A 12,250-nucleotide genomic window follows, 5' to 3' on the forward strand; every position below is an offset into this window, starting at 1 on the left:
TATCTTTTACTTTATAATTTTTAGTTACCTTTAAATCTTTCTGGTAAAGACAAGTAGAATATTTTTACTTAACCAGCACCACGGAGCCTAAAAAATTTAGGCTAGTCATCTAAATAATTCAACACAGTTCCTGAGATATTAATATCTGAATAAAAATATCCAGGGCATGACTTGGGGTTTCATCATGAGCAATAGAAACGGATTTTGATTAAAAGAAAAAAGAAAGAAAGAAAGAAAAAACACTTTAATGGCAGAATCAGAGGAAGAGGTGAACGATTAGATCCCCACAAGGTCAGGTAACAGGGCTGGCAGCTCTAGTCATTTCTGCTGTGGGAATGAATAGGCAGTTCTTAGACTACTGACATCAGGAGGATTCTCCTCTAAACTTTTCCTAAATTGGCTGCGAGGAGTGAAACCATTGCTTTAGCTTGATTGCCAAGCTCCCTTTTGGAGAAGAGATGGGACCATCTTGGACAGTGCTAGGAGGAGCACACAGAATGATGAACAGGTTGTGGCCCGAGTGGACAGACAGCAGCAGCCCGCGTCCACTCTGTATTTGGGGGCGCCGAGCGGAGGATCTAACGCGTGGGTTCTTCCTCCCCCAGTGCTGCCGCCCGTGCTGGTACCCCGACACAGCGAGTACAACCCGCAGCTCAGCCTCCTGGCCAAGTTCCGCAGCGCGTCCCTGCACAGCGAGCCTCTCATGCCGCACAACGCCACCTACCCCGACTCCTTCCAGCAGCCTCCGTGCCCCACCTTCCCGCCGTCGCCCGGGGCCCCGTTCCCGCCGTCCCCGTGCGCGGCCGGCTACCCCCACTCCCCGGGCAGCCCCTCCGAGCCGGAGAGCCCCTTCCAGCACTCAGGTCAGTGCCGGCCGCGGTCTCCTGGGATGCGATCCAACGCGGTTGTGTGGGCGGGGCCATCGTGAGCATCATTTGTCACTTGCAGTTCAAACCACAGGCTCTAGGGGGCCCTTGGACCCTGCCCACCCTCTTGATCAGGACTCAATCCATTTTGGAGCAGTTATCAGTTTTTTTTCTTTTTAAAAAATTTTTATTGGGGTGTAGTTGATTTACAGTGTTGGTTAATTTCAAGTGTATTGCAAAGTGAATCCCTTACACATATACATATTCCACTCTTTTTTAGATTCTTCCCCCATATAGGTCATTATAGTGTATTGAGTAGAGTTCCTTGTGCTATACAGTAGGTCCTTGTTAATTAGCTATTTTATATATAGTCAGTCAGTCAGTCAGTTCAGTCGCTCAGTCATGTCCGACTCTTTGCGACCCCATGAATCGCAGCACGGCCAGGCCTCCCTGTCCATCACCAACTCCCGGAGTTCACTCAGACTCACGTCCATCCAGTCAGTGATGCCATCCAGCCATCTCATCCTCTGTCGTCCCCTTCTCCTCCTGCCCCCAATCCCTCCCAGCATCAGAGTCTTTTCCAATGAGTCAACTCTTTGCATGAGGTGGCCAAAGTACTGGAGTTTCAGCTTTAGCATCATTCCTTCCAAAGAAATCCCAGGGCTGATCTCCTTCAGAATGGACTGGTTGGATCTCCTTGCAGTCCAAGGGACTCTCAAGAGTCTTCTCCAACACCACAGTTCAAAAGCATCAATTCTTCGGTGCTCAGCCTCCTTCACAGTCCAACTCTCACATCCATACATGACCACAGGAAAAACCATAGCCTTGACTAGACGGACCTTTGTTGGCAAAGTAATGTCTCTGCTTTTCAATATGCTATCTAGTAGTGTGTATGTATGTATGTATCAATCCCAATCTTCCCATTTATCCCTCCCCTCTCTGCCCCCAATAACCATAAGTTTTTTCCCATAGGTTTATTTTTTACATATGTGACTCTATTTCTGTTCTATAGATGAGTTCCTTTGGAGCCTTTTTTTAGATGCCACATATAAGCAATATCATATGATATTTGTCTTTCTCTGACTTGCTTCACTTGGTATGAGTTATCAGTTTCTTCTAGTAAAATAAGGAATATCAGGAGCTGACAAGTTCCTGCAGACATGCATGAATGCATTTGGTGCTGGCTGCTGTCATCCACCTCATTCAGGTCTTCCTATGCTCATTTATTTAACAGATATTTTGAGCTCTTTTTATCTGCAAGCCTTGCCTGGGGTGCAGGAGCTCTGAGAAACTAGATGGATTTGAACATCATCCTTGGGAATTTCCAGGGATTTTTCTTTTTTAATTTAAGGAATTAGAAGTAAGATTGTAAAATACTTAACCAGGAAGACGTGGCCTGAGGGCAGGCAGTGTAGCGGAATCAGTGGTAGGTCTCTTCTCTGACTGCCTTTCTCGGCAATCCAAGGGAGTCCTTTCCTTCGAAAGGTGGATCTAAGTCAGGTAATGAAGGAGAGATTTACATACCTTGTGAGAGTGAGATAAAGAATACCCCCAGCTCACAAGTTCCTAAGGGTGTTGTTATTTGGTTGCTCAGCCGCATCCGACTCTTTGTGACCCCGTGGACTGTAGCCCACCAGGTTCCTCTGCCCATGGGATTTCCCAGGCAAGAATCCTGGAGTGGGTTGCCATTTCCTTCTCCAAGGGACCTTCTCGACACGGGGATTGAACCCATGTCTCCTGCACTGTCAGGCGGATTCTTCACCACTGCGCCACCTGAGAAGCCCTTTTAAGGGTGTGCACAAATGCATTTGGTGCCAGATGCTGCAACCTGCCTCTCATGTCTTCCCATAGTCATTGGGTTGGCCAAAAAGTTAGTTCAGGTTTTTCCTTAAGATGTTACAGAAAAACCCCAACAAACTTTTTGGCCAACCCACTATTTGACAGTTATTTGTCAAGCTCTTATTGTGTGCAAGCATTGCCTTAGGGTTCAGAAAGGAGAATTAAAATGTTAATTGAAATTATTCCCGTCCTCAGAAAACTTATAAAACGTGGGAAGATAAGGGCTTTGTCCCTCCTCTTCCCTTCTGACTTACACCATCAGTCTTTCCTTTTGCCCTTCAGCAGCACAGCTGCTATTTTCCATGTGTATCTACTGTCATATCTATCACACTGAGTTACACCGTCAGTCACTCCTTTTGCCCTTCAATAGCACAGCTGCTATTTTCCATGTGTATCTACTGTCACATCTGGCACACTGTGTCTTGTCAACCACTCTGAGATCAGTCGCCTTCTCTTTTGTGCGTCCAGCACAAAGAATCTACCTGTGATGCAGGAGACCCCAGTTTGATTCCTGGGTCGGGAAGATCCCCGAGAGAAGGGGTAGGCTACCCACTCCAGGATTCATGGGCTTCCCTGGTGGCTCAGACAGTAAAGAATCCACCTACACAACTGAGCGACTGAACAACAACAACAACAAAGGTTTGTGGTGGATTTCCTTCCAGTTTGTGTCCTTGTAATAAGCTAGGTAAATGTTGCTCAGCTTTAAGGTTCACACAGACCGTGTGGCGATCTTTTATAAATGCAAATTTTGATTCCCTGCATCTGGAGTGGCTTCTAAGAATCTGCATTCCTAAGAAGTTCCTAGGTTGCTGCAGGGGCTGTGGTCCCAGGAACCACACCAAGAAGGGAGGGTCTAAAGGACTTTACTATTCAACATATCTCAGGGGGAATTCTTTCATAAGTGAAGGTCCATTTGGAAACCAAATAACAACCCCCTAATTTATCTGTTTTGTAAGTTTATATTTTAGTGCTTATAAGAACACACTCTAGATACAAGAATTACTAGGATACGCAAAGAAAAGAAAGATACTATAATCAGTAGAAAGGCAGAAAAAGAACGTGAGTGGCAAAGAAAGAAAGAACTCTGAAATTGGGTTTCTGAATTTACTGGCAACTTACTTTGAAAAATTTGGGGTGAAAACATAACATTCATCAATTTCCTAATGAATTAGATCTCTCCCTTTAAAGTATATTTATGGCATGAAATAATAATCCCATATATACACAAAGAAGAATGTGAGTCTATATGGAATTTTTTTTCTTTCTTAACAATTTTAAATCATATGCAGTATTTTTGCTTTGATTTTTTTATCATATCTGAACAATTATTTTTCATCTTTAGTTCTTTAGAAAAGGATACTCTTTGCTATAGGAATTCAGTTTGGCAGTAAAATGCTGTCTCTCAGCTGTAAAGGTGACATGACCTTCTAACTTCCTTTTAGCCGTGTTTCCTTTGGGTAGGGGGATGAAGTTTACACAGATCCAATCATACCAACGTTGCCTGGCCCCTCAAAAATAATAAACTTATTTACAAAGATTCCAGCCTTGGGAGAGTCATCAGGACATTGGCCCCTGTTCCCAGGTACGTGGACCAGGTGAGCAGCCTGCAAGCAGCTTCCGTGAAAGAGGCAAGTTTGAAAACAACGCACAGCAGTCCAGTGGCTCTCACAGCCAGCCTTTGGGGGACAGCGGTCACCTCGGTTTCCTGGTGGAGCCGTGGGCTGGGAGGCCCCGGGCACGGTGGTGGTGATGTCCTGTCTGATTCACTTCTGTTTCAGATTTTCGGCCCGTTTGCTATGAGGAGCCGCAGCACTGGTGCTCCGTCGCCTACTACGAACTGAACAACCGCGTCGGGGAGACATTCCAGGCTTCCTCCCGAAGCGTGCTGATCGATGGATTCACAGATCCTTCAAATAACAGGAACAGATTCTGTCTCGGACTTCTTTCTAATGTAAACAGAAACTCAACGATAGAAAATACCAGAAGACACATAGGAAAGGGTAAAGGCAAATGTGTAATCCACTGCATATGTTCTTCTGAGCTAACAAACACGGCAACAGAAACGAGCCACGGATTGGCTGCGTGGCCCAGTGGGATGTTCCCAGGGCTGGGAGCTGGGAGACTGCTGGGGATTCTGTTGGGGAGAGCGTGAGAGCTTTTGGGGTCTTTTAGTGTCTCCACCTCTGAGGTAGACACAGCATCTTCTGGGGGATGGCGTAGGGTGGGTGTTAGAAGATGAACAAGACGAGAAATACAAAGACAGGATGAAATGATTGAAGAGATGTAGCAAGAATTATTTTTGAGTTGCCTCAAATGCTAAATAGGATGACTTCTGAAGAGGAGGAATCTGTATCAGGTAAAGTTACTTTTAGAGACTGAGAAGGGAGCTCATTAAAAATCCGATGACTTGTTTGTTTAGAAGCCTTTGGTAGGGGATTGGGGTTTTCTTGTGTCTAGGTACTTTTACAACAGCTGAACCAGCACAGGCCTCACTCGGGTCTGGAAATGACGCCTTTGGAACCCACCTCATCGGTGTGATTGTCTCAGCCTAGCTTGAGGCCTGGTTGAGGATCTTTAGTTATTTCTGTTTAGTTTTGACTGTGCTGAGTCTCTGTTGCTGCGCGCGCTTTTCTCTAGCTGTGGCGAACAGGGGCTGCTCACTAGTTTCGGTCCACAGGTCTCTGGTTATGGAGCACGGGCTCTAGGTTGCGAGGGCTTCAGTAGTTGTGGCTCCCAGGCTCTAGAGAACAGGCTGAGTAGTTGTGGAGCACAGGCTTAGTTGCTCCTTGGCGTGTGGAATCTTCCCAGACTAAGGATGGAACCTGTGCCTCCTGCATTGTCAGGAAGGAAGCCACCAGGGAAGCCCTCATATTTTCTTTCCTATCCGAAGAGTTGGCAATCTGAATGATGCCTGGTTGTCCACTGAAATCACAGGTGTAAAGAGGCTTCAGGGCCATTTGATCTTTTCTCTCCCCGTCCAGCACTTACCACCTTGGGAAGTAGCCACAAGACTTTTCTTTCAAGTTTCCAGGGAAGACCATTATTTCATGTGTGATGCAATCTGTGTTTTTCCTAACTATCTCCCAAACGTCTCCTGTTGTCAACCTACAGACCGTCGATTAGAGGCAGGCCGAATTTGTTCACTGATGTTAACCCTTAATGGTGACAGTTACTTTATTTTATCCTGTATCTTCCCATAGTGGCTCTGTGGTGGCTTACGAGAAGCCTTTATAGAGAAATGATAAATCAAAAAGAGAAAGTCAGAAGCTGAGAGTGGGTCGAGGAGATGAGTACAAGTATGTCATCCCTCAGAATTAGCACTGTGATTATGACTGTGGTTAAAATTTTCCCCTAGGCTCCCAGAGAGTTCAGAAAACGGAAACTTAATCTGTAACTTCTATCCCAAGGGGAAAACATAGTCAGTCCTCACAGGAAGTGATACTTTTGACTTCTTAAATTTCTCAGGATGGTTTTACTTTGGAATGATTTTTATAAGAATCGTCAGGTGATCTAAAGATAGAATGTTAAAATGTGCTGCTGTAGAGCCATTTGCTGCAGGGCTTTGCAGATTGGTCCGCAAGAGAGACTTCTACTTAAGCCACTTGATCTAAAAATAGAATTAAAATATGCAGAGAGTGTTGAATACCTTCTGGGAAGCTTTCTGAAAGCAGTTTGTTCAAGGTGCTGCTGATGTGGACGGATAGACGTGGAGGGCTGGTGTCATGTTACTAACTGAGAGATAATCTACAGGGTTAAAAAAACATCAGAGCAAGATCCAGAGAGCCTAGGAAGCACTCACCTGGATGGAAGGACACCCCAGCCTCAACAGGGTACCCAAGGCAAAGGCACAGTTTTCTCAGAAAGCTGCTTTGGAATTGCCTTGATGTGTGGGGTTTGGGGGGCATCATCGACTCGATGGACATGAGTTTGAGTGAACTCCGGGAGTTGATGATGGACAGGGAGGACTGGCGTGCTGTGGCAATTCATGGGGTCGCAAAGAGTCGGACACGATGGAGCAACTGAACTGAACTGGGGGAAAAAAAGGCGGGGTGGAGGGTGGCTACAAGACATGCCATAAAGCATGGCATGGAATATTTCCAAAGCAAGAGTGATTGGTCTTATGTGAGGTCAGGGGGACCTCTCTCAGGGGCTCCTGTGGCTTCCCTGGTTCTTAGCTGCATGGCTTTCTGGAGCACCAGCCTGAGTAAGTTTGCAGCCAAACGCATCCCAAGGTTAGGGAGCAAGTTAGCTTGTTAGTTAACTAACTAATTCCGTTAACTGCGGAGTTAGTTACAGGAGATGCTCAAACTTCAGAGATACACATTCATCTCACAAATATTTATTGAGCATCCACTCTGGGCCAAGCAGTTCTGCCACTTGGGATATAGCAATGGGAAACAAGCAAAACAAAACAAAAAACTCCTGGCTTTGTGGATTATCTACTACTAAAGAAAGACAAACAAGAAATTATACACACACACACACACACACACACATACATACATGGGGGCTTCCCAGGAGGCACTAGTGGTAAAGAGCTTGCCACCCAATGCTGGAGATGTAAGAAACATGCATTTGATCCGTGGGTCAGGAAGATCCCCTGGAGGAGGGCGTGGCAACCCACTCCAGTATTCTTGCCTGGAGAATCCCGTGGACAGAGGAGTCTGGCTGGTTATAGTCCACAGGGTCACAAACGGTCGGATATGACATGAAGTGACTTAGTACACACGCATGCATACACATACATACATCACACACACACACACACACACACACACACAGTCAAATGGTAAGTATCTAGAGAAAAACAAAGGAGGGGAAGAGAATGGGGGAGGATGGGGGAGCTAGGCAGGCAGGCAGGCTTGCTAAGGAAGTGACATCTGAGTTGAGAGCTAAAGAGGGATTCGGCAGTGTGGGTACCTTTCTGAGCAAAGGGAGCAGCATGTGCAAGGGCCCTGGAACCTGCCTGGCACAGTGTGAGGAACAGCAGCAATGCCAGGGCGAGTGGAACAGAGTGAGCAAGGGGGCTAGGAAGTCATAGAGGAGGAGGGGACAGGACCAGGTCACATGGCCTGGGAGCCATGCGGAGTGCTTTAGCTTTGTGTGTGTGACGCAAGAAGGTGGAGTTAAGTTGGAGTTTATAGATCTGAGTTTTCACTGTAAAAGGATCCCCTGGCTATTATATCGCAATGAGCCTGTGCGTTGTGGGGGGTGAGACACCTATAAAGATTCTTTTGTTATAGTTAACAATGGGCCATTTCTCCCCTCAGTAGTTATCAGTGGCTTCGAGGTCACTTCTGGCACGTGTTTCTTGCCACTTATGGAAGATGGCGGTCCACTGAAGAGATCCGTGCTGCCGCCCTGTCAGCAGTGCGTGTACTTTGAGCTTTTGTCTGTGGTGGTGATGGTTCACGGGCTGACTCACCATGCTCTTTCATCCTGTTCTCCATCTAATGCCATGCACCGTGAGGCAGAGGGGTTGGCACGAAGCCTTTCTCTGTAACCTTGCAACAGTTAACACATCTATTGCTTTGACCTCTCTGGCCAAGAGCTTTAAATAGCCATTAGCAAGTTAGCACTAGAATCTCAGAGGCTGCAGCTTCAGTATCAGAGGCAGGACCTCAAAGAACCTGGAACACTGCCTTCTAAGCCGAGGTCTGTCCATACTCCTCCTTAAAAACCAGGCAAACTGCCTGACCTCTCCTGAATGATTCAGCTACCCCCACAGATCCCAGATCCGAGAGGCACCCTGCAGGCACTTACACATATTACTGCTCTGTAGTCACTCTACACGTTAGGATTTCTTCGTCCCATTTTACAGGTGAGGCAGCAGAAGCTCAGAAGAGTCCAGTAGCTTACCCATGGTCCCACAAGGGATAGATTTTGCACCCATGGCTCTGTCTCTCAGGCCCAGTTGCTCCCTTCTGCTGGAGGGGAGGGACCCTCCTGGTTTTTCATCTCAGCACCCCTCTTGGTTCAGTGCTTGAGGAATTGAATCTTTTGATATGGAATGAAAATGGTTGTCGTATGCCACAGCCACAGTATGTCATAATCAACTCTGAGATGTGGAAATAAGGCCCTCGTAGTACTGCAGTGTTGAAATTGTACAACCATTTACTTTAAAAATGTAAACCAGAAAAGATTTTGTGTTTTCCCCCCAAGAATACTTCAGAAAAGCAGTCCCACACTGAGTTACACTGAGCTCCATGGGAGGATTATTAGCATCATTATTGGGGAAAAGGATGAAGAACTGCTGACATGTCATACCTGTCTGTGATTGCCCAAAATAAAGCCAAGGTTATTTCCTGAGGTTTGGGGAATGATGGAATAGCCAGTTTGGGTCACTGGAGTATACAGCGTGCCTGATTTTTTAGAGTGGCTTTTAAGATGGCCCTGATTTCCAAACACTGAGGAAAGCCGCAGTTTTGAAAGGACTGCGTGGGCATACATGTGCTCTTAAGGTCATCGAGGTCGGGTTATATTTCTTAGACATGCACAACGTAATATAATCCTAATCAATAGCAGTGTCTGTTCTGAGCACCTCTGGTTGCGCTGTCACTGCCCACAGTGCCACTGACCCACATGAGGAGCCTGCTCCCAGCTCTTGGTGTGAAAGAACACTTGGGCAGGACGGACACGTTTCTTCTTTGCAGCTGTAGACGAGCTGCGTGTGTCCTGGCTGCTGGCTGTTCTTCCTCCCGTGGGAGAAGGGAGGGGTGACTGATAGTTCCTGAGGCATTAGCCCCACGTATTGAACTTACCGGGGCTTCCCAGGTGGCACTAGTGGTCAACAACCTGCCTGCCAGTGCAGGAGACCTAAGAGATGTGGGTTTGATCCCTGGGTCAGGAAGATCCCCTGGAGAAGGAAATGGCAGCCCACTCCAGTGTTCTTGCCTGGAGAATCCCATGGACAGAGGAGCCTGGTGGGCTACAGTCCGTTGGATTGAAGAGAGTCAGACACGGCTGAAATGACCTAGCACTCATACGCACCCACTGAATGAGGCAAACCTGGACCTTCCCAGACATAATATCATAGATTTCAAATCATGGAATTGCTTTGAGAAGCAGTTTTTCACTTTTTTATGAAACTTTATTTTCTTGTACATCTCAAGTTGTTCTGTGGAGATCTAGTAATGCTTCCCTTTTTCGTGTAAGGAATTATCCTGAGACAAGGGTTTACTTTGTCAGTTCCTTAGAAGCAGGGTCTGTACTTCGAGGTGATTTTTTTTTTCATTTTTTAAAAAATTATTTTTGGGGCTATGCTGGGTCTTAGTTATAGCACGAGGGATTTAGTTCCCTGACCAGGGATTGAACCTGGACACCGGGATTGGGAGTGTGGAGTCTTAGCCACTGGATCACCAGGCAAGTCCCTCAAGGTGATTTTTGGATCCCTTCTTTCCCAGTGGATTTAGTTTCCTGGTCTCAAAACATCCTTTCCATTCTGCCTTTGAATGTGTGTGAAGTTTCTCATCCCTGAAAAAGCAAATCCTAAAAAATATTTAACACAGAACATCATACTGTTGCAGTAATTACACAGGATACTGAAGAATACTTAATATCATGAGAAAATGTTGTCAGTATTTTAATAGTGAAAAAAGGTTATAAAAAAGCCTATAGAGTATGATCCCAATTTTATTTAAAATGTACACATGAAAGACTAAAAGTATATGACAGATGTTAGTACTGATTATTTCTAGGTTGTGGATTTGTGGCTGATCTGTATTCTTTGCATCTCAGTATTTTCAACATTTCTTCTAGTGGGCTTTCCTGCTCCTGTGAGGATGGGGTGGGACCTGGTATGTCCAGGCGAGCTGGGGTTGCTGCAGTCAAGAGTGGTAGTGAGAGAGTAGAGAGAGAGAAAGTAGTGCCAAGGGGCACCCACCTTGGCAGAATCACTGAGTGTGTGCATGCACAGTGGGGCGTTCACTGGGGCTCAGTGCTGTGCTTAGTCACTCAGTCGTGTCTGACTCTTTGCGACCCCATGGACTATAGCCAGCCAGGCTCCTCTGTCCATGGGATTCTCCAGGCAAGAATACTGGAGTGGGTTGCCATTACCTCCTCCTGGGGATCTTCCCAATCCAGGGATTGAACCCAGGTTTTTGGAATTGCAGGCAGATTCTTTACTATCTGAGTAACCAGGGAAGCCCAAGAATACTGGTGTGGGTAGCCTATCCCTTCTCCAAGGAATCTTCCCCACCCAGGTATCAAACTGGGGTCTCTTGCATTACAAGTGGATTCTTTACCAGCTGAGCTACCAGGGAAGCCCCTGGTAGTGTAGTTCATTTGGGCCCAAATCTGCTTGCTTGTTCATCCTATTTGTCCAGAGATGTCTTCAAGTAATAGCTTGAGGGGACTGACTTTGTACCAGCCCAGAGGCGGCTCTGTGTGAATTGAAAGGAGCCCCTGCTGCCATCTGCTGGAGGAGTCTTGTAATAACCATACAAATCTCGGAAGTCTGAGGCACACCCTGGGTTTGTGTAGTGCACAGCTGAGGTCACAGTCTTGGGCAGGCCCACCTCCATCCTCTGGCCCAAAGCCCTGCTGTAGGTCTGGAAACCTTTACTTTTATATTATTTTTATAATTTATTTATTTATTATTTACTTTAGTTTTGTGTTTTCTTGTCAAACTGTGCTGAGTCTTCGTTGCTGTGCTGGGCTTTCTCTAACTGCAGCAAGCAGAGGCTACTCTCTAGTTGCCATGCGCAGGCTACTCATTAAGTGGCTTCTCTTACTGCAGGGCACCTGCTCTAGAGCTTCAGTAGTTGTAGCATGTGGGCTCACGAGTTGTGGCACCTTCTTTGGGTGTTTATCTGCTCACTGTTCTCCGTGGCAATTTAGCACCTCGCAGATGTGGTTTAAAGCCAGGCTTCTGGCCTGTCAAATGGATGCGAATAAAATCCCTTGCTTACTTGACTCTTTAGATGCTGCTGTCTCTAGCCTTCTTCATCATGGGGTTGAATATCCCTCCTTGTTCCGGTGACCAGGGCCGGCTCAGGGCTTCTCCGGGCACATCCCATCCGCTCTGCCCCTTCTTCTCACTCAGGATGCTGAACTGCTGCCTCCCCATCCAGGCTCTTCTCTGCTTTCTGTGCTCCGCCAGGATGTCTGTGGTTGCAGATAAGACTTTTAACAGGATTGAAAATCATCCCCTAAATAAAGACCAGAGTCAGATAGCAAAAAAATCTTATCTGTTCTTAGTAAGCTCTAGGAGGATTATGTATTTGAAGGGCATTCAACTCAAAGACATACTGAACACTTAGCAGCCTCATGCTCTGGCAATTTGATGACCTGCTCTCCAGCCACCCCAGAGGCAGGCCTTCCCCTGGGAGTTTTTAATGAAGTCTGGTTGGATTTGCCCCTGTCTCACCTCCCAGTATGTGGGTCCAGCCAAGTAAGTCTGGGCTTCCCAGGTGGCTCAGATGGTAAAGAATATGCCTGCAATGCAGGAGACTCTTGTTTAGTCCCCGGGTCCAGAAGATTCCCTTGGAGGAGGGCATGGCAACCCACTCCCAATATTCTTGCCTGGAGAATCCCATGGACAGAGA

At 46.6% G+C, this 12,250-nt stretch overlaps 1 protein-coding gene across 3 annotated transcripts in view; it reads left to right on the forward strand.

Annotated features, from left to right (window-relative positions):
* The window catches only part of SMAD9 (SMAD family member 9), a 71,226-nt gene that overhangs the window by 46,136 nt on the left and 12,840 nt on the right, over positions 1-12,250 (forward strand). Inside the window, exons 3-4 of one of the 3 annotated variants that reach the window (XM_070380409.1) lie at positions 606-863; positions 4,484-4,705. In XM_070380409.1, the coding sequence (XP_070236510.1) occupies positions 606-863; positions 4,484-4,705 (480 nt within the window). The remainder of the gene's footprint in view (positions 1-605; positions 864-4,483; positions 4,706-12,250) is intronic. The other 2 variants (XM_070380410.1, XM_070380411.1) reach the window with 2 other exon arrangements.

The sequence above is a fragment of the Bos mutus genome, chromosome 12 (genome assembly GCF_027580195.1).
Source record: "Bos mutus isolate GX-2022 chromosome 12, NWIPB_WYAK_1.1, whole genome shotgun sequence".
Classification (NCBI taxonomy): Eukaryota; Metazoa; Chordata; class Mammalia; order Artiodactyla; family Bovidae; genus Bos; species Bos mutus.